General features: G+C 36.7%; 1 protein-coding gene and 1 long non-coding RNA gene across 3 annotated transcripts; both read right to left on the reverse strand.

Moving 5' to 3' along the window:
• Window positions 1-1,170: 1,170 nt before the first annotated feature.
• On the reverse strand, window positions 1,171-22,591 carry LOC123560009 (LIM/homeobox protein Awh-like). The gene is made up of 6 exons (XM_045352232.2): window positions 22,324-22,591; window positions 9,384-9,568; window positions 8,316-8,533; window positions 2,736-2,929; window positions 1,870-1,954; window positions 1,171-1,325 (listed from the first exon to the last, which is right to left on the reverse strand). The coding sequence occupies exons 1-6, from the start codon at window positions 22,444-22,446 to the stop codon at window positions 1,267-1,269; spliced, it is 864 nt and encodes a 287-aa protein (XP_045208167.2). The 5' UTR covers window positions 22,447-22,591; the 3' UTR covers window positions 1,171-1,266.
• LOC123538545 (uncharacterized) lies at window positions 13,889-20,443 on the reverse strand. Of its 2 annotated transcripts, none has more exons than XR_008367337.1 (4): window positions 20,123-20,443; window positions 17,952-18,090; window positions 16,898-16,987; window positions 13,889-16,555 (listed from the first exon to the last, which is right to left on the reverse strand). It is a non-coding gene; the product is annotated as an uncharacterized LOC123538545 (long non-coding RNA). The 2 variants fall into 2 exon arrangements; XR_008367336.1 differs by having other exon boundaries at window positions 20,127-20,418.
• Window positions 22,592-22,894: the final 303 nt, after the last annotated feature.

Genomic DNA, 22,894 nt, shown 5'->3' on the forward strand with positions numbered 1-22,894 from the left:
TTATATTTTTACTTGAATGTTAAACGCTCTTTTATCCCAAATCACCTTCTTATTGATTTGTGAAACTTCCTGTCACATTCTTCACAGGCAAAATCTTCAAATCAGCTATGAAGAAGAACTGACCTAGACAGATACTAATGTCATAAAGCAGGTGGTCACAGGTGACCTTGGCCTTGGGAATAATGGGCCTAGCCCCTGCACATATTTTGTTTGTATGCTGGACAATGTTTAAGTTAAGTCACAATAAGATATAAGCAATAGTAACAAAGAAAAACAAAGGTTGCCGACAAAATTTAACCAAGAAAGCTCACGCCGACGCCGGAGCGAGTAGAATAACCCCCCTATACTCAGAGTAGTGGAGCTAAAAAAAGGCGGCAAATGACACCCGAGGAACATTCATCATGTGAACAAATACCTGCTAAGTTTTGAAAGTCTAGATCTAGCTCTTTAATAGCGAGTTATGCGCGACGCCATTTCAAACTTGCCAATTTTTGTTTTAGAAATAGACTTAATTCTGCTCATGCTAAAATTCCTAGCAAAAAAAATCATAGGTATGCAACTTCATGCTATAAGCATGCAATATCCCTGCCAAGTTTCACAAATTTGATTATACAGTTTTGTAGCATCTTGGGCGGACGGACGGTAAGACGGACGGACAGAGACAAAAAATAGAAAGCTGTACAGACGGGCGGGCGAAAAATGACACACCCCAACCCTATATCCTCTCCCCTATCTACCACACAGCACACGTTAAAAACTTCGTTGACGAGAATATGAGAATGACCGTTTGACATATTAGAAGAAAATAAGGTGATGTTTTCAGATATTTACGCCGAAACTGAAACCGAAACCGAAATCAAATGCATGATACAATATGGTAACCTAATCCTCAAAATTCCGGTCTCGTTCCGATTTCGGTGTAATATATCTAAAACGGTCTCAAAGCTTAAAATGGCTTCTTTCTTCATTTTTACAGAATTTTACATTGTATAAGTGTCCATGTATTTACAGCAAGTATTTATAAATACGGAATATGAAAATCAAACAGTTGACGTCAAATGAAATGAATTTTTATCACATTTGTGCAGGTCAAAGAGGACCTCGTTGTATAAAGCATGTAATGTGTTCGAACAGAAATTCTACAGCGGATGGATTTAACAAAAACAGAAATCGTTTCTTTTTATAACATTTTTATTTAACAGATGAAAAAATGAACTGTGAGAAAACAATAATAGTGAACAGCTGAAAACATTTCGGTATCAGTAGCTATTCCGAAAATGGAATAGTGCCCGGACTACAGGGATTTGCGATCCAATGACAGGTACCTGAAAATAAAAGGAAGTAAAATTAGTTTTTATTCCACTTGCAAGTAATTAACAATACTGATACTGTCGTGGCAAAAAGAGTTTTCCAATATATGTGCTAGACCTTTGATGTTCTCTTCCCTCTTTGACCGACACGACCTGGAAGGACTAGCAAATTCACTAATTGACAGGAATGTTCAATTTTGTCTAGTAGTAAATTATAAAGTAAATATACACTCCCTTGAAAACGTTCTCTCGCATATTTCACGCGGATCGAACTTTCGGCTCCTAGTATAATAGTTTCAGTCGTCTCCTAGACTAGTCTAGTCGTCTCCTTGCTGGTATGATAGAGATGACTATCAATATTTTTCAACCAAAGTGCATAAAATAAAAAACGATCCTGTTACCGCCCTGAAGAGTGATCAACACAAATCTGTAACTTATATCTGGATATTGAAAATTAAGGAATTCGCGAAAATTTCTGTTACAGATATGCAGTATCAAACAGTAAAAAGTAATATAAACATTATCGAAGTCACTGACAAATACTTTTACATGTATATACCTGTCTTCTTTGTCTGGTTTGCAGTCGAAACACCGCCACTCAGAAGTAACTTTTTGTTTCTTGCACGTGCATTTTGGAACCATATCTGAAAAACAATGTCACTGCCTTTAAAAATCGGCATATTCTTTATATGAAACGTGTTTGACATTTTGTAACATGCCTTATTAGCTGGCGGATGTTAAAGACATGAGTATCTAACGTAGAAATTGAATATCTGCTAGACTGATACAGCTTAGAAAATTACAGACCAGTTGATCGTTGCTAGATTGGTAACGTAGCTGCATATTAAAATATGGTGTCCTCATGGGTTGTTTATTGACTTTTAGACTATTAGAAATAGAAACTTGAATCTTAAAATGTAAGACCTAATTTGTTAAGACTTCCAAATTTAACCCAAGAAATAACCTAACATCTAGGAACTCATTCCGAATATTGTTTCTGGCATCAGCGGGCACTTTGATAGAAATACCTGCCAATGACACAAGTTTTGAGGAAGGGGAGTTAGCAATCTCAACATCTATGTCAAAGGTTCTCGTGCAAACATTATATATTTTCCGAAGTAAAGTTTCAGCTGGTAGGAAAACTGTAAAGAATTTTTCCGAATTTCTATTTTTTTACAGATGAACATTATGAACTTATTGTCAGTATTTCGAGCATTTCATAACATGAAGAATTCAACGCCCCGAGTGAGGCTCGAATCCACATCAATGCGGGGCAAGTGATTTGAAGTCAGCGACCATAAGTACTCTGCAACGGAGGACGAGTAATGTAATCTTCATAATTTCCTATATGTGCTTCTTTACCAACTTTATTAAATTGCAGAACGTACAAGCACAACCAACTGTAAATGATCTCAGTCAGCTTACCATCACTGTTTTTCTCGGATGACCTGTCATGTCTGCGATTCTTTCCATCTCTTCTGGTGATGGGTTTGTATTTCTTCTGAAATTTTCTTGTAGTATTTTGGTTTGAGCTTGTGTGAAACTGGTTCTCGGCCTCTTGCCGCTTATAGTCCTCTCGTCCGACTCTGATCCCCGGCAGTCCGAGTCCACCGAGGATACTGAAAATGATATAAGTTGTAAAAGGATCATATAACAGAACAGCCCTGCCTCGGACGTAGTTCAGGTCGTATAGTAGTATGAATGACTACAGAAGTAATAGAACAAGAGCTGTCTTTTGACAGTACGCTCGACTATTTGAAGAATTTATGGAAGTATGTGGTCAAAATATTATCAGAGATTTTCAGACAAAAGAAAAATAACAGATAAGACGAACAATGTACCTGTATTTGTGGATTTGGATAAGACTTGCACAATATGACATTGTGTGACCATGATGGTAAGCAAGTGTTCAAAGTTTCAAAGCCATATATCAAACAGTTTAGACAAAATATGGAATGGTATGGGAAACTTAACTAAACAAGTTCTATGTCAAAAATGGCCATGACTGAGCTAAAGTTCTTGTCCTAGTTATGTTGTCTTGCCTACATATGTAGACTATGATGGTAAACAAGTGGCTGCCTACAGATGTAAATCGTGATGATAAACAAGTGTTCAAAGTTTCAATGCCCCATGTCGAATAGTTTTGACAGAACACCAACTTGTACGAAAACTGAACAAATTTCCAAGTCCAAAAAGGACCATAATTCAGCCAAATTAGGAGACAGGGTTATGTACTCTTGCCTACAGATAGAGACTGATTTAACAAACAAGTGAATAAAGTTTTTAAGGCCATATTTTAAAGCCAAGATTTCAAGTTAAAAGGGGCCATAATTCAGCCAAAATCCTTGATGGAGTTATGTACTCTTGCCTAAAACTGGACATTGTGATGGTAAACATCTGTAGAAAGTTTCAAAGCTTTATCTCAAAAGATTTTGTCAAAATGTGGACTGATGCGAAAAACTTAACCAAGGTGTGACGCCGACGCCGACACCGACGCCGTGGTGAGTAGGATAGCTCTACTTATTCTTCGAATAGTCGAGCTAAAAATGAATGATAACTGTTACTTTATGTTAAGTCCTATGCTGGTCAGTTACTTCGGACTGGTAATTTTTCTACATATTACAGGTACTTTTGCGCTGTCAAAAACTCTTTTATATTATACAAAAGATACGTTCTGTATTAGCTAGGTTAAAGCGGTGCCATCATTGATCGTGGGAAGCATTTGCTTTATGTAGTTACATGTCTTATGTTCGACCCGAATTTTATATCTTTACTCATTTAAGTGACTGTAATATTGGCGTGTCGTCAAGCTGGAAAAGTGACCACCTCGCAGAACTACAATAAGATATTTTTTGAAATACGTCTGTATGTCCTGTCTGCCAGTTTGTTTCAGCTGTGCTTTATTGCTGTACGTGTACACACTGGCCATAGCTTTATCAGATCAAGTGGTTCCAACGTTGTTTGAGCGGTGAATTTTACGCCGATCAGATGGAGAAATATGGCCGATACTACAAATTTCCGGTATTGTAAGTATGATTTAAAGGGATTTCTACCCGTTAAATAACGAATCAAATGAAAACGATGGGTGCACCTGGTGCGCAAATGTGTCTATGTTTCTGCACATGTGTCTATTTAGCTGAGATTTGTGCCGTTTATTCAAACACTTCTGTACAGTCCGGCGGGGGAAGGAGATTTTTGACAGTTTTTGACAATATCGCCTCAAATATAGTGTTTATCGGGAGCAAGTAACTGTTAAAACACTTTTGATGTAAAGGGCTACCTCTTAAAACAAAGCGTGTGTATTTTCATAGAATTATTCAGGGTTGTTTCTGAACAATCGGCCGAAAACCTAATGCAACGCCGTTTCGAGTGGGTCGCTATGCAACGCAATCAAGTGGATACCGTTCTGTGTCTTACTTGCAAAGTCTTATCCGTCTTAAAAACAGTCATTAAAGCCTAACAATGAATAAATTTAGAGAGTTTTATATCATTATAATGATCCCGCCATTTCTAATGTCTTGTACTAAATATATATAATACATTTTTATGCTCGCTTAACATTTAACATATTTTTGCGGACATTGTCAAAAACATCAACACAAAAACATAAAGCAAGGATGAACATCGAACAATATTGCTAAGTAAATAATAGTAATAGTTCGTAAAAACAAGAACCAGTTCAAGGATATTTATCTCCTCCACGAATGGTACTGAACAGCATGCCAAAAGCGGGTTGACTCTTTACGAGGATTTTTCAAATATGAATGCATCTAAGCACATAAAAATGTATCCTTGATAGATTTCAATGAAAATTTTATTTGGTCCCCTTGAAGTATTCACCTCCAACAGACTTGCAAAGTTTCAGTCTTCTAATCCAATCCTTGAAGGCATTTTCATAGTCTTTTCTAGGTATACTATGACGACACTGGAATATTGCAGAACCGAGGTGTTTGCGCTGCACAAAGTTTCGACCAGAAAGGTATTTTTGAGCCTTTGGAACAAAAAGAAGTCACACGGGGCAAGGTCAGGCGAATAAGGAGGGTGATGGAGGGAGCACAACAACCTTTTCCTGCTTCAGAAAGTCTTGTACAATAGACGTCCTGTGCGATGACGCATTTTCATGTAGCAATCTGACATTGGCCAAACCAGTTCCGGGTCTTCGAGTTTTGAAATATTTCTTTAGTTTTCGAAGAACTTTAGTCTTGTTAAACTTCGCATTTACGGATTTGCCTTTAGGTACAGCAACCTGAATGGCAAGACCCTGAGTTGTGAAGAATATGGCATACATTACCTTCTTGACACTCATGGTCCGCTTTGCAATGCATGGTCTTTTGCCAGACTTTGTTGCCCATATTTTGTTCTGAATCTTTCGTTTGGGCTCAAAAAAGTGAACCCATGTCTCGTCACCTGTGACGACATTTGCGAAAGACCGTGCATTGTAATTTGGAAACTGTTTAAGCAACAAGTTTGCGCATTGCACGCGTGCCTTTTTCTGCTCATCTGTCAACAGATGGGGAATCCATCTAGCACAGATCATTTTCAAATTACGTTTCAGAATTGTATGAGCTGCTCCTAATGAGATGCCAACCATACTAGCTATTTGCCTAGCGGTGTATCTTGCATCAGTAGCAACTATTTCTTTCACTCTAGCAACCATCTTGGCAGACGTTGTTGTTTTCGGCCGAGGGCCATGTGGTGCATCTTCTGTTGAAACTAACCCACATTTGAATTTCTTAAACCAACGAAAAACTGTCGAAAAAGATATTTCATTATGCCCATAAACAGAACATATTTCATCAAAAATGTCTTTACACCCTATGCCAAGAATACAACGATTCTTAATATAGGACCGTATTTCAACGGCGTACGCTGACCTTCTTGCAATCATTTTTGTATTAGTATACACGAGTAGGCAATGTTTAGCGAGCAATAGACACAGCTAAAGTGAACGGATTTTAATGGGTGTGGTATCAATGTAAAGCTAACATATTTATCTACCCAATAATCTTAATTTCCTCGTGATTTTCGCATTATTGAGCGAGATAACGTTCTAGATGCATTCATATTTGAACAATCCTCGTAAATCAGTATAGTTACAGTTGGTTACTTTTTAGTCCCTTAAAACCAATACATGGCGATTTCATTACTGATTTGTTGTGCATTTAAGCTGTTCTTACAAAATAAATAAAGTTTGGTCCATGAAATAGTATTGATCAGTTTTTTGTACATATTTTCATTCATATTCCTGGTGTAGCGTTCATTTATTTTCAGAGAGATAAATCACAGAGAACGTTAAAATTGGCCAGGGAAAAGACAAGATTTTATTTGTCCTCAATAAAACAGAAACAACGTAATAAACCTCTATGGTCGCCTTTTAAAAAACAAAAATACAAATGAAATACAGACACCAATGAAAGAAAATAAACGGACTAGCAATACTAAGAGAGACGTGTTACAGTTGTACTATTTAACTGTCTCCGACAAAACTTTTTTCATTTTTTCATTGGTGTCTGTATTTCATTTGTATTTTCATTTTTAAACGGCGACCATAAAATTTTATTACATCGTTTCTGTTTTATGGAGGACAAATAAAATCTTGCCTTTTCCCTGGCCAATTTTAACGGTCTCTGTGATTTATCTCTCTGAAAATAAATGAACGTTTCACCAGGAATATGAATGAAAATATATACAAACAACTGATCAATACTTTTATCATGGGTCAAACTTTATTTATTTTGTATGAACAGCTTAAATGCACAAAAAAACCAGTAATGAAATCTCGATGTATTGGTTTTAAGGGACTAAAAGTAACCAACTGTAACTATACTGATTTACGAGGATTGAGAGCCAACCCACTTTTGGTATGCTGTTCAGTACCATTCGCGGAGGAGATAAATATCCGTGAACTGGTTCTTGTTTTAACGAACTAATACTATTATTTACTTAATGATATTGTTCGATGTTCATCCTTGCTTTATGTTTTTGTGTTGATGTTTTTTGACAATGTCCGCAAAAAATATGTTAAATGTTAAGCGAGCATAAAAATGTAAAAGTACAATATATTAGAAATGGCGGGATCATTATGATGATATAAAACTCTCCAAAGTAATTTATTCATTGTTAGGCTTTGAAAGTAATGACTGTTTTTAAGACGGATAAGACTTCGCAAGAAAGACATAGAACGGTATCCACTTGATTGCGTTGCATAGCGACCCACTCGAAACGGCGTTGTATTAGGTTTTCGGCCGATTGTTCAGAACCAACCCTGAATAATTCTATGAAAATACACACGCTTTGTTTTAAGAGGTAGCCCTTTACATAAAAAGTGTTTTAACAGTTACTTTCTCCCGATAAACACTATATTTGAGGCGATATTGTCAAAAACTGTCAAAAATCTCCTTCCCCCGCCGGACTGTACAGAAGTGTTTGAATAAACTGCACAAATCTCAGCTAAAAAGACACATGTGCTAAAACATAGACACATTTGCGCTCCAGGTGCACCCATCGTTTTCATTTGATTCGTTATTTAACGGGTAGAAATTCCTTTCAATCATACTTACAATACCGGAAATTTGTAGTATCGGCCATATTTCTCCATCTGATCGGCGTAAAATTCACCGCTCAAACAACGTTGGAACCACTTGATCTGATAAAGCTATGGCCAGTGTGGTGTATGCTCAGTCTATGTGCACGTGTGTAACATTTCAACGTTCGCCCACAGATATAAGGAATGTTGTTTGATGGCTGCGTTCTTTGAATGTGACTTTTCATGTTCGAGTTTTGTTTTTGTATTTTTGTTAGTTTTGGTGTTTCTTGTTTCACGTTTGCTTAACGATACACCCCAACAGACGCATTAAGGTGATAGAAATAAATATATTATTATAGCGATTCTGCCAGAACAGAATTACGGCAGAGGAAAGCATATGGTAAATAAAGGCGACGGAAAACAAAATACATATAACGGCATTAAGTATTTATTTACCGGACCAGGAAATTAGGAAATACCTGAAACGCTGTCGTCATCGGGAGTAGACGGCCCATCACAGTGATCGACACACATAACACCGTCCGGTCTCATTGCGCATGTGTCACCCGTAGATAACTTCCGCTTGCAAACTTGACAACAAAAGCAATCCAAATGGTAGACTGATTCACGTGCTGTTCGAACCCAGTCCGATGGCTGCAACGGTTCACTGCATCCCGCACATTTTGGAGCAAAGCGGCTGAAAAAAACAGAAATAGTATCTGAAATTTGAAGTGAATGAATACTGAATATATTGCATTCACATAAATCCAAATACTGCTTCAGAGATGCAGTGGAGGAGTTTTTATTTGGAAAATAAATGTTCGAATCCCTAGAGTTGTCAGCTTTGACAGTCACTATGGCGCTAGCCGTGGTCAGTTAGCAGGGTATGTGAATTATTCTTAAGCCGTAGAATATATACGATGGTTGATCCAGTGATAATGTCAATAGGGTCATAAACACGTGTATATTTTTAAAAGAAAGCAACAAAGAAATCCTATCTCTAAGTACAGTGTTGTACATTGTTGTTTGAAAATAATAAAATTTATTGCTTAGAGTCTCCACATCGACATGTACAGAAAGAATTGTTACAATGTTTGTCACAAGTCACTGACATTATTGGAGTCAGAAATACATACGGACCTTCGTAGCCGAGTTGTTAAGGTCGCTGACTTCAAATCACTTGCCCCTCATCGATGTGGGTTCGAGCCTCACTCGGGGCGTTGAATTCTTCATGTGAGGAAGCCATACAGCTGGCTTACGGAAGGTCGGTGTTCTACCCAGGTCCCCGCTCGTGATGAAATAATGCACGGAGGGGCACCTGGGGTCTTCCTCCACCATTAAAGCTGGAAAGTCGCCATATGACCTATCATATGTGTCGGTGCGACGTTAAATAAAAAAAATGTTTTAGTTACTGAGCAATAACAAGCCATAGAACTACACAACAAATCTGACATATCGACAGAAAACCAATTTATATTTACATGCGGTTTATCACTCTGTTGACTAGATTTGTTTATTCAAATGGAACGAAATTAAAATAGAAATACCTTTGGTAATGATATCTGCAATAGACTTGTTTATCTCTGACAAAGCAGGACGTTTGATTATCAAGCGTGCGGAGGCACATACAACAACGCAGGCACGACATGTGAAACATCTCCTCTCCGACACTCAACAACCAACGGTCGTGTATGATTTTACGGCATCCCTCACAATTAGGTTTGGCCTTCAACTGTTAAAATAGATGGGAGAAATGTAATTTATATTGTACCAGAACCTACATAATACGGTGAACATATCAAGGCTAAATGTTTGATAACAAGGCATGATTTGCATTGTATATGAAACCATAAAATGTTTACTCAAACTGAACAGAAAATAAGATCCTAACTTTAAGACTTAACATATGTTTTAAACATGATTCAGCTTCAACCTCCAGTTTTTATTTTAGGCACGAAAGACAATCTGGATAGTGTATACCAATTTTAAAAAATAGCTCGACCATCGTTGCAAAAAATGCAGAAAATTTACATTCTTCTCGCATTTTTACCAACACCTAACTTTTATTTTCACACACTTTATCATTTTTCAGTGTCATATATACATTCAATGTCAAATTGGGTGGGAATGAACATGTTTGTTTGTTTAACGCCGTTTTTCAACAGTATTTCAGTTATGTAACGGCGGGCAGTTAACCTAACCAGTGTTCCTAGATTCTGTACCAGTAAAAATCTGTTCTCCACAAGTAACTGCTAAATTCCCCACATGAATCAGAGGTGGAGGACGAATGATTTCAGACACAATGTCTTTTATCAAATCGTCACGCCCAGGGCTTGAACTCACTACTGTGCTCTCACCATTGAGCTAAGTGGATGGGCTCGGGAATTTCACCCAAACTGTGGGCGAGTAGCTTTAACGTCACACTGACACAAATAGTTAGGGCAAAAATTCAGTTACAGTATCTTAAAATTACAAAATCATATTCTGTTATATCCTTCTGAAACGGTATTGGAAAGTTTTTCAATGAAAAAGCAATTTTTGAAGCCTTTCTTGTAAAAAATGACACCGACAAACGTATACATAACATAACAACTTCCAGAAAAATATGTTTGTTTTGACTTTATTTTTAATTGTAAATTAATGCCTTCTGAAGCGTTTGGAATACGAGCTCCGCCTAACGTAGCATAATTTGGTAGTTCTCAGGGAAGTAAAAGTTAGCCTCATTTGTAAGCGTGCCTGCTTAGCTCAATAGGGAGAGCTCAGATCTATTGATTGTAAGTTTGACTCCCCGGTAAGTTCTCCATGAAAACATTGTGTCATACGTCATTTCGTCCGCCATATGTGTAGAAGTTGGCAGCTACATTCGGAGGACAGGTTAGTTTAGTTTAAACATATTTTATTCAGGTTAGCTTTACATAACAGAAATACTGATGAAGAACGATGCTTAACCCAAACTAAAAACCATGTTTAAACCACAACGCAACTGATCATCCCATAATGTCGCAGTATGGTCGGTGCGGATGCTGGACATGTTAAAGACCCACCATAACCTAGTGACCTATTTTTTCCTCCCATAGACGCTTCGTCAAAATCAATCTGATAATACTTGTATGATACAGCTATATTGAAAACTGGCAGGTGGACAAATTAGGCCTACCCTGAATTAATGTGTTCAATCTCTTTTCAGTATAGTTTCAAACGAGAGCACCGCCTTTCGGGTGCTGACGCTCGTCTGATTTTTTTTGTATAATAGAAATATTGTCCTACCCATGATTTTCTAAGTCTAAAAAGGGCCATCACTCTTGCAAAAAGCAGGATAGAGTTATGTTTCTTGATGTACAGTGTCCACTTTTGATGGTGAAAAACTGTTGCAAGTTTTAAAGCAATAGCTTTGATAGTTTATGAGAAAAGTTGACTTAAACATAATATTCAACCAAGAAATCTGATATTTTCTAAGTCCAAAAGGGGCCATAAATCCTGCAAAAAGCAGGATGGAGTTATGTTTCTTGCTGTACAGGGTCAGCTTATGATGGTGAACAAGTGTTGCAAGTTTTAAAGGAATAGCTTTGATAGTTTAGGATAAAAGCTGACCTAAACATAAAACTTAACCAAGAAAACTGATTTTCTAAGTCCAAAAGGGGCAATAATTCTTGCAAAAAGCAAGATGGAGTTATGTTTCTTGATGTACAGGGTCTGCTTATGATGGTGAACAAGTATTCCAAGTTTCAAAGTAAAAGCTTTGATAGTTTAGGAGAAAAGTTGACCTAAACATAAAACTTAACCAAGAAATCTGATATTTTCTAAGTACAAAAGGGGCCATAAATCTTGCAAAAAGCAAGATGGAGTTATGTTTCTTGCTTTACAGGGTCAGCTTATGATGGTGAACAAGTATTCCAAGTTTCAAAGCAATAGCTTTGATAGTTTAGGAGAAAAGCTGACCTAAACATAAAACTTAACCAGGCAACGCCGACGCAGACGCCGACGCCGACGCAGACGCCGACGCCGACAACCGCTCAAGTGATGACAATAACTCATCATTTTTTTTCAAAAAATCAGATGAGCTAAAAAACGTAGATAGGTGTTGACTAAACACGACTTAATATATCGAATACTGTGCAAACAGCTACATACATTCAATAAAATATTTAGACACGAAACACAATGTCTTGGCTTAAGGTTCATGTAAAGTGTTTGAGACCACCCCGTGTGTAAATTTTTATTTTGGCAATTATACCCGACAGACCCATAATATTCATAACATATATATAGGGATATAGGGAGTTGTTCAGAAGAAGTAGAAAATACTTTATATAGAGGTCACCTTGTTTGGTAATATGTATTTTGTCTTACAAAACATGTTCTTCAACTGTCAACAGTATATTTTGTACAAAATATCAAACTTCTTTTTCAAACATATTTTTTCTCTAAATTTGTTTTCGATGTGTGTCTTACATACTTATCTAGGTACTCCGGGAAATGAAAAATAGTTTACTTTTATATTTGTTGAAATACTGCAGTTTTTTGTCAATTTGACAGCTCTACTTTCACTTTCATTTTGCAATGTGTACACGGTTTGTAACACTTTCAACCCCCCCCCCCCCCCCCCACTCGGAGTACCTGGACAAACACGCTAGACGCACAATGATAAGAAAGGTAATGACAAAATACTTTTGAAAAAGAAGTTTGATATCTTCTACAAAATAGAACATGAACAGTCAAAGCCCATGTGGTATAAGACAAAATGTGTTGTCCAAAAGTGAATAACCTGTCTTAATAGTTTCTTCTATTTATTATAAATAATTTGGTGTATTCTTTATGATAGACCAAGGCCTATGCGGCGTAAAAACTAAAACAAACAATCACCCGAGGGATGGTTTAAAAAGACTTTACTTGAACCTTAAAATTCATCACTGTCAGTTTGTATCTTGATACTTGTAATTCTCTTTTTTTCATGCAAATCATGTATAATTACCATCATGGAAATACAAAGAATACAGATATTCTAGTTAATCTATGATTATTAAGTTTTCTGAAGATGTATTTGAATATATTTCTTTAAAATAAGTTTAAGTCAATATCATTAAAATGAAGTAATATTAAGCATGTTACAACAAACGAACAGATAGTACAGCAGTGAAGGACGAGAGTGGACGCAGTGGTCAATAGGTAACACAGTCTGGCTACGAAACCAGGGGTCGTGAGTTCGAGTCCCGACTCTTCAAACTAAACATTACTAACTTTGGGTAAAAGAAAAGATGAAATCAACTACTAATCAGTTTGGAGTTTGGTGGAGGAAAGTACGTAGGGAGTGCTTGATGTAGAGATTTGGGGAGCTCATCAAGAAAGCTTACCATTTTCAGTGTCCTGGATACTGTGACCTAGAACTTAAACTTTTAGACCCCAAAACAATAGGGATTCTCTTCAAGTGGCCCTTACTTTGGAAGCTGTAGCTAATATACCTACCCAGCAAACACACCACGTTGTTACAACGTTGTTATGACGTCTTTTCCTGACGTTGTAACAACGTTGTTTTTTGGTTGATAATGAAAGGTGCGTTGACGTCTTGTCACAACGTTGGAAAGACGTCTTTTTTGCAACGTTGGAAAGACGTCTTGTCCACAACGTTGGAAAGACGTTGTTTTTTGGTTGATAATGAAAGGTGTGTTGACGTCTTTTTCACAACGTTGGAAAGACGTCTTTTTCTCAACGTTGGACAAACGTTGTTTTTTGGTTGATAATGAAAGGTGCGTTGACGTCTTTTTTGTCACCTTGGAAAGACGTCTTTTTCACAACGTTTGAAAGACGTAGTTTTTTCTTTGATTGTGTAAGGTGTTTTGACGTCTTTTGCAGTGTTGGAACGACATATTTTTCACAACTTTGGAAAGATGTATTTTTTACATTTGAATGACATCTTTTCTCAATGTTGTTTCGTCTAAAAGCACAAAAAAAACCCAACAGTCTATGGTTTTAAACAAAAGTGTACTGAATAACAGAATAGTCACAAGACTTATCTTAACATACTGGGTCTAGTAAGAAAACATACTAAATATGATTCAACTGAAATGTTTTTATTAAAAAGTACATATACCATTCAATCAAAAATAAATTTTGTTGATGCATGTAATCTGTAAAAAGAGCTGTTCAGGGACAGCAACAGTCAATCGACTATTCAATAGCTTTTTAACAAAATATTTCATCAATGAATACAACGATAAACACTTGTGGAAATGGGCAACCATTTTGCTTGAATGTAATAAAGTGTCATAGCATATAAAAACAAGAGCTGTCATAGAAGCAGCATGTTTAACTATTTTAAAACTTGATACTAAGTGAAGAAACATTATCTTGAATTCTAGCATAAAACTGCTGTTATTGTCACTTTTCGGGGGTGTCTTAACAGGAGAGAAAACGTGTGTTAACAGAGAGATTCTCACGCTCACATGCTTTTGTAACACCTTTTTATTTATGCGCGTTCCGTGGCAAAGCGTAAACGTATTACGGCCCCAAAACGAATAATTCAAAAGGAAATGACGTGAACGTGATAAAACAAACTTTACCGCGCATTTCATGGGAATTTAATGACATTGAGGGACAATATATTCATTTACTTGGTTTTGCGTTTTATGCCAGAATAGCGTTAGCGCATGTTATTTTCGTGTTATAACATCTACAGAATCCCTCGGGAATCATTGGTACCTGGCTTGGGTACCAACCAATCCCTCGGGATTCTGGAGATGTTGTAGCACGAAAAACATGCGTTATCCCTACACAATTACTTTATGTTTGAACAAAATGCATTGAATAATAGCCATAAATGAGTGAAACTGCCTAAAATTCCTTTAAATAATTCAAGAAATACTGGTTCGATACCACACTTCGGTCTGTGAAATCTGATCTTAGATGCTGACAGAAAACAAGTAGGATAGCTCTGCATATAGTTTGTACAGTCTAGCTAAAATCTTAAAGTTACTCACCCACAGTTTGGGTGAAATTTTTCAACATCTTCCTTTCAAAAAGTTTAGCAGAGAATGTGTATTTGACACAGAAATGTGATCTAAAACGGTTGAGAATAAAATTTAGATATTGGTAAAAATGCAACAGGAATGAAGATTTTCTGCAATATTTCAAATTTAGTAAACTACATTCTGCACAAGATTTATTGTTATTTAATGGAATATCTTGCTTAATCATTCCAATAAGTTTGACTGAACCAACTTCCAACTCCAAAAAAGACCATAATTTATCCAAACTTGTTGACAGAGTTATCTACTCTTGCCTATAGATGGAAATCATGATAGTAAGTAAGTGTTCAAAGTTTCAAAGCCATATGTCAAATAGTTTTGACAAACACGTACTTGTACGCAAACTGAACCAATTTCTAAGTACAAAAAGGCCATAATTCAGCCAAAATAGTTGACAGAGTTATGAACACTTACTTACAGATGGCGATCATATAATAAACAAGTGTTCAAAGTTTCAAAGCCACACATCAAACAGTTTTCACAAAACATGGACTGGTAAGAAATTGTACCAATTTCCAAGTCCAAAAAGAGTCATAATTTAGCCAAAATACTTGTAAGAGTTATGTACTCTTACCTACAGATACAGACTATGGTATAATAATAATCAAGTGATAAAAGTTTCAATGTCATATGTCAAACAGTTTACACAAAATATGAACTAGTAGGAAATAAAAAGTACCCTAATTCAGCAAAAGTCCTTGATAGAGTTATGTGCCCTTGCCTAAAATTGGATATGGTGATGATAACAAGTGTTGAAAGTTTCAAACCTTTATCCACAAAGGTTTTGCCAAAATGTAAACTGGTACCAAAAACTTAACCAAGGTGTGACGCAAAGCTGATGCCGTATAGAGTAGGATAGATATTCTTATAGTTCAAATAGTAAAGTTATAAAGGTCCAATTGCGGCATCTTTTATGCAGTTTCCGAAAATGATTTTAATAAAAAATCTTGCAAAAAAGTTCTATGTAGAACAATCTGAACAAAATACATTTTTTTTTCATATATAACTTTCAGCCAGGTCATTTAATATTGATTTATGTGACAAATTATTTTAATTATTCTCAAAATCACTACAAATGGATAAAGCCTGCCCATCACTTAACTTGAGACAACATTAACCTTAACCAACAAATTCTTGATTTTGCCTTGTGAATGAGTAATCTAATCCATTCACAAAAATATTAAGAATAAATAAAGTAAAGTTTAAGTGTAATGGACTGGCAAAACAATGAACAAACAACTGCAAATTTTTGAAAAACAATTCATTGTGCAAACTTTTTTTCTTGAGTTACTATTTGAAATTTCTTCACCTTGTAGAATTTTAAATTATCTGAAAAAAATTCCAATAACACTGTGCATCCAGAAAATGAATTGGATACAAGTTCTTCAGTTTTGTATACAACAAAAAATCAAACTTAACCTGCACTGTTTTCACACATTTCATGTATATCACTTTTCAGCTGCATTTAGAATTTACTGAAAGATTCATTTTGTAAGTAGAACTGTTTTGCATTTAACACATTTTAAATTCAAATGTTTGTGTTTTAGAGCAGATTATACAGTATGTAAGTCATGATTTCTGCTATTTCACTATTTCAGATTTCCTTTTGAACTGGATTTCTATCTGATAGTGCATATATCAGTCACAGGCACTTCTCCCACTCCTAGCTCCCCTTCCTGGTCCTATGTCTACGCAGGCTGAAAATATACATTTTAACACACATGTAAACTTAAACGTTTTGTTAAAAACTAATGATCACACATATTAGAATTATGTATAAAGTTAAATGTATGGTAAGGTGACGATGTATCATTTTTAATGCATGACATACTAATTTCTTTACTTTATCACAAAGTTTATACGGTAATACAGTGGGTGGGATAGCGCCGATGTCGTGAATTCATTTCGGACATACTGAGTTTTCAAAATTTCTGGAGCCCTGAATACATTGGACGGGTTCATTCAAATGCTAGAATTTCTATTCTTACTAACACCATTCTCACGTAAGTATGATCAAATATCATTTCTTAAATATTTACCCTTCAAGATCGAAAACAATGTTGTCCTTTCTTCTCCCAGTTTGCTTTTCCTCTGATGTTAACATGGTCATTAGTTCCATTGTCATCAACCTGTGAAACAGAATGAATTTGGTGATAAAAAGTTAATAAAAAAGGTACAATTTGAATCTATATCACTAAAAATTAATGTTTGTTTGTTTGTTTTGGGTTTAACGCCGTTTTTCAACAGTATTTCAGTCATGTAACGGCGGGCAGTTAACCTAACCAGTGTTCCTGGATTCTGTACCAGTACAAACCTGTTCTCCGCAAGTAACTGTCAACTTTCCCACATGAATCAGAGGTGGAGGACTAATGATTTCAGACACAATGTCGTTTATCAAATAGTCACGGAGAACATACGCCCCGCCCGAGGATCGAACTCACGACCCTGCGATCCATAGACCAACGCTCTTACCTACTGAGCTAAGCGGGTGGGCTCAATAAGACAAGTATGCCAAGGAGCAGAGTGTTGAGCCCGCCAGCTGTCAAGTGGACCTTGGACCTAGGGACCTGGTTCTTGCGCATGACACTCCGTCTCATAATGGTAAACATTCATGCCAAGTTACATCAAAATCCCACCATGCATGAAGAAGAACTGCTCTGGACAAACTTCAGTATGACCGTAGGCCTCTTAACTGTGACCTTGACCTTTGAGACAGGAACATGGGGTTTACGCATGGCACACCTTCTCACTTAGGTAAACATTCATGCCAAATATAAACAAGATTGGTTCATGCATGTATAAGTTATGGTCCGGACAAAATCAGACAGACACAAGCACATACATTGAAAGTGGCGACTATATCGAGCTCACCGTAAGTGGGTTCAACAAAAACTTGACAAAAGACAAATACAACTCTTGCATAATCATTATTTTTCATTCTCTTAAAGTATTCTTCTAAATTTAAAACATGCACAAAAATGCTTGTGAAACACGATTCAGATGAGTTTCAGTTAAGTTCACGCATATTTTATTCAAGAGGAAGTAAAAAAACAGGTAATAAATTTATGGAAACTTTATTCCAATATTACTTACTTATCAAACACCATGATATCCTTGTACAGCTAGAAATTGTGCCACTGGCCCATGAGTAAGTGTTGTATATAAGCAGAAGATAAAGATTCTATTCACAGTCCCTCATAGATGTTCTTCCAACAGCAGACAACATGGAAACCTGTCAACAGCAAAAAATTTCAAATTAGAGCTACTTTGTAATAATCTACATTTTAAGCACACACAACAGTAGTACACCCATGCATAAAATAAATTTTGAGAATTTACTGTCTTGCATTTTAGATGTAAACAACCTTGAATCAGTTTCACAACTAGTTTACGGTTAACCTTTAGCCTACTAGCAACAAGTGATTCTGCCTTTGCGACCAGTGCAGACCAAGATCAGCCTGCACATCTGTGCAGGCAGATCATGGTCTGCACTGTTCGCTATTCAGTCAGTAAATTTTCAGTGAACACCCCTTCAAAAAATAGATGGTACTGTCCAAACGGAATGATGGATCAGTTCATTTTAGAAACTTAGCAGGGTAAAGGTTAATGAAAACTTATGCCTGACTAAACTCAGACATACCAAAGTCTTTGTAAAACAGATCCTAGGTTTCCTGCACGAGGCATATATGTTACTAGTCAAAATAATTCGCCGTTCAGATTGTTTTATATTTGTGACGGGCAATCTAAACATCAAAACTTTGAAGGACCAAAATAATGGAATAAAAATCACAGTACACAGTCATGTAAAGTTATTGGTTTTGCGTTTTCGCATATTTGCATGTCTTGAGACACTGTAAACTTTAATCGTGTACAGTACATACATGTACATACATTTAAATCACCAGAAAATAAGTAATTTTGGATATTATTTGATAATTTTGGCATAAATCATTGAGAAATTGAATCCACGTTCAATACATGTAAGTTTATTTGAATTTATGACTAATGTTTGAAAATAATCGGCATTTAAACCTATAGCATGTAAAGCGTTGGCAGCGATGAAAATTTCATAGGAAATTGCTTCAACTATTTTGGTCTTTCGAGTGTTTGACGCAAGTGGGGATACTGCCCATATGAAAAGAATTATCCCAACATTTCCTAGGATCGCATCAAATTAGTTGGACTATTATGTTACTTCTGAAGAGAATCATCAGGCGTCAAACGAATGTGAAGCAGTATAATAAATTATATTATATGGAGATGTCCAAATACAACGTAAGAGGATGTTTCGAGAGTGTGATAACTTGACTGTCGCTGTCTCAACATGTCTAAACTTATTTTGCACGATTTCTTTCAGGAAATCTCTAAAACATGTGACGTCACGCAATGGCTTTGACTACAAACAAAATGTTAAAACTGTTGATTTTATGTTAGTCAATATGGTGACAGCGACAAGTAAGCATAGTTCCGGCTATATTTCTGTTGCCTTTAGATAATGGAACAACCTGTTCACACTGGCACTTCTGTTAAATTTTCTTGTTGTATGGTGGATGGGGTGTGAATGCATTGCACGTTATTATGCAGAAGGGGGGATGGGCTGGGACGTTTTTCATATACAGACTTTTGGTGGCTTGATAGAATTTTGATCAGAATTGATAAAAAAAAAATATTGATAGAATCTGTGTTTTAAGAATATTGATGCAGTTAGAAAAACATCACTGTTTACAAAAAAAAGCACAGACGTCTAGCCGCTCACTGTCTTATCAGTTCTAAAAATAGAAACTACAACGGATTTGTTTACAAACACCATCTAATCTAGTCCTATATCATGACCCGCATAAAATTAGTTTGACTACCACACCCCTAGCCGCTTCCAACAAGTAATGCTGTTTGGTGACAGATATCAACATACAAATGGCATGTAACTGTTAGACACTAAGCATACGTGAATTTATAAACTAAAAACCCTTTGTCAAAACCTTTATAATTTATGGAAAGTTCTAACTATTTTTTGCACTGTAAACAGTAAAAGACTGCAAAATGTTGACAGTCTGATCTTCATCGCATGCAAGATATTTTAAGTAAGTCCATTTCTAGCCTAAAATGCATAATTATTAATTTATCCTCATGCAGCACAACAATGTCAACATACAAATTACCGGTAATACCGCGAAAATATATGACAATATAAGTCATAGCTTTAACTTCAACAGTTTTAAAAACGTCATGACACAAAATAACTGCTGTAAAAACTAACAACATACTTACAGGTGGAGAAGCCATGATTTGACATATAATCTGTACAGGACGCTTTTTAAATACTTCCACGAATTTTCAAAACTCCGATCAACAACATGAACGACCGCAAAAAGGCACGTGAGCTAGACCTGTTTTGATTGGTCAATTTCGAACACATGTCGGAAATCATGGGACGGAACTCTTTCGAGTTAATGTTAGATGGTTAATGTTACTAACCTCACGACATGACGAATAGCGCTAAACGACAAAAATGCAATAAAGTATTCACGCAATGAAATTATTTTTGCAGCTTGAAATATTTTAAAGTTTCAGTACATCTAATGACGTTGTTCCAACGTTTTTACAACGTCGGAATAGCGATGTCGGATTTTGGTCGCTGTAAAGCCGTTTTCCCAAAAAAACACACACACACAAAAACTTTGCATTATGCATTTATTTTTCACATTCATATTCCGATTAACACAACATGACACACATACTTACACAGCCTAGTTACTATTCTTCATCTAACCTCTGTTTTTCTTATGGAGCGGAATTCATATAAGTTTTAAGTAGCTTGTTTTCCAATCCATTCGATTGAAAATTTCTTTGTTTGTTTGTTTGTACTATTTTGATTGATGTATGTCTTTTTATCAAACTTTGTTAATTTCAATATAGTACTCATGTTTGTATATACAATTTGTGGAAATAAATACAGTTTAAACTAAAGCCGTTGGAACAACATCGGAATTAGCGACGTCGGATTTTGGTCGCTGTAAAGCCGTTGGAACAACGTCGGGATAGCGACGTCGGACTTTGGTCGGTGTAAAGTCGTTGGAACAACGTCGGATTCTGGTCACCGACGTCGCGACCCCAAAACAACTATAAAAAGACGTCTTTGCGACGTCGTGTGTTTGCTGGGTATAGACCGGAAACAAAACAAAATATATACCAAAACCTAAGTCAATTTCCTGTGACATTAACCTCATTAACCTCTGAGTTAATGAACCCCAAATCAACAGACGGTATTCAGGTATTGTAAAGGCGTAGATGTAATACGTTATCAGTTCAGAAACCATATATCATTTTCAGTCCCTAGGTCACAGTGACCTTGAACTTTACTCTACCGACATACACAAAAAAATCCATAGGGATGGAACTACCTTTAAGCTGCCAGTGCTTAGTCATCCTGCAAAAAAAGCTATTACACTTTCTGACTGAGAGTCCGGAAACGAAGATGTTGACGGACGCGAGCATAAATGTTAAAAGGGTAAATTCTATTTACTATCACATTGTGAAACAATGAACATACGCTCTGTAGGGCTTTTGAGCGACCCTTTTTACGAACAGTTAAAAACAGTAATACCTTATCCCCAGCAATTTGCTGGTACCCATTTACAGTTGGACCGACTGAGGCAATCGCGATAAAGTGCCTTGTCAAAGGACACACTACAATGGGAGTAGTAGCTAGGAATCGTTTTTTTTTTTTGTTTTTTTTTGGGGGGGGGGGGGATTTAACGTCGCACCGACACATGATAGGTCATATGGCGACTTTCCAGCTTTAATGGTGGAGGAAGACCCCAGGTGCCCCTCCGTGCATTATTTCATCACGAGCGGGTACCTGGGTAGAACCACCGACCTTCCGTAAGCCAGCTGGATGGCTTCCTCACATGAAGAATTCAACGCCCCGAGTGAGGCTCGAACCCACATCGATGAGGGGCAAGTGATTTGAAGTCAGCGACCTTAACCACTCGGCCACGGAGGCCCCAGCTAGGAATCGAACCCGGGGCTTTCTCTTCTTAACCTTCTTGACCTACAAGTCCACGAACGGACTGACGGACATCGCCATTCCAAATTACGTCCGTTGTTTTGAACCGGGCTTATATAAAGTAATATAATTCATAAAATGAAAGTATGTTCATATCTACAGCTAGTCTGTTGAAAATAATAAAATATGAATGAAAATCAAAGTGTGCCCTATCTAACAAGAACTAGGTCATGTGAGGACTTTTTAGGTACCGTAGCTAAGTAAACCCGTTCGAGTTTCGGGCACGGACGGCACATTGGAAAATCAAACTACCTTCTTTGAGATTTCTAACCCATGCGTGAGAAGGGCACGTGATCGCAGATGGTGGTTTTAACCACTCTACCCAGGAGGCCCCTCTCAAGTGATAAAGACACATACATTTCTATTGTACAGTTATCAGGTTATATAAGAACACATTACCTTTGCAGGCGCAATCACTGATCCAGTGCATCGGAGAGTTTGTTCCACCGGCGGGGAAGGCGTCACTCGTAAACCGTCGGATCCCGGCGAATTCACAAAACTCGATATACTCCGAAAGTCCATAGCGTTATATTCATAGGAAGTTGTAACATTCAAATGATTCTCCGCATGAAAACTTCAACCGCATGATTGGCGAGCTGAAGATGTGTATAAATTATAAGAAAATACCTATATAAATCATGGAAAGCATGCATATTTACAGGGCTAAATATACCGGCGACAGTTATGAAACACTAATAAGACAGAGAATAAAAGAATAACTGTTAACGGCTTGTCAATCAGCTCGGCCCTGTGATTGACAAGTGTTTGGTACTAAAACTCCCCACAGGCAAGAATGTATCATTCACATTGACATAAATATGTATCAATCTTCACGCGGTTGTTTTTCAATCAAGCTGTAATGTTCTTATGGTTTTAACAAATTAATTTCACCGATGAATTATAATTAAGGAAATATAGTTCCGTAAAGACGGGCGTATGATTGCGTTAACGTGAAAACATGTAAAATGCA

The sequence above is a fragment of the Mercenaria mercenaria genome, chromosome 15, assembly GCF_021730395.1.
Source record: "Mercenaria mercenaria strain notata chromosome 15, MADL_Memer_1, whole genome shotgun sequence".
Lineage (NCBI taxonomy): Eukaryota > Metazoa > Mollusca > Bivalvia > Venerida > Veneridae > Mercenaria > Mercenaria mercenaria.

Bases quoted from the DNA above. Each gene is read 5' to 3' on its own strand.
- LOC123560009 (XM_045352232.2), bottom strand. From the start codon at position 22,446: ATGGACTTTCGGAGTATATCGAGTTTTGTGAATTCGCCGGGATCCGAC. The intron at 8,534-9,383 runs GTATTTCTATTT...TGTTTTTTTCAG, and splicing joins TGCAGATATCATTACCAAAG to CCGCTTTGCTCCAAAATGTG. The intron at 2,930-8,315 runs GTATTTCCTAAT...TATCATTTTCAG, and splicing joins CGATGACGACAGCGTTTCAG to TATCCTCGGTGGACTCGGAC.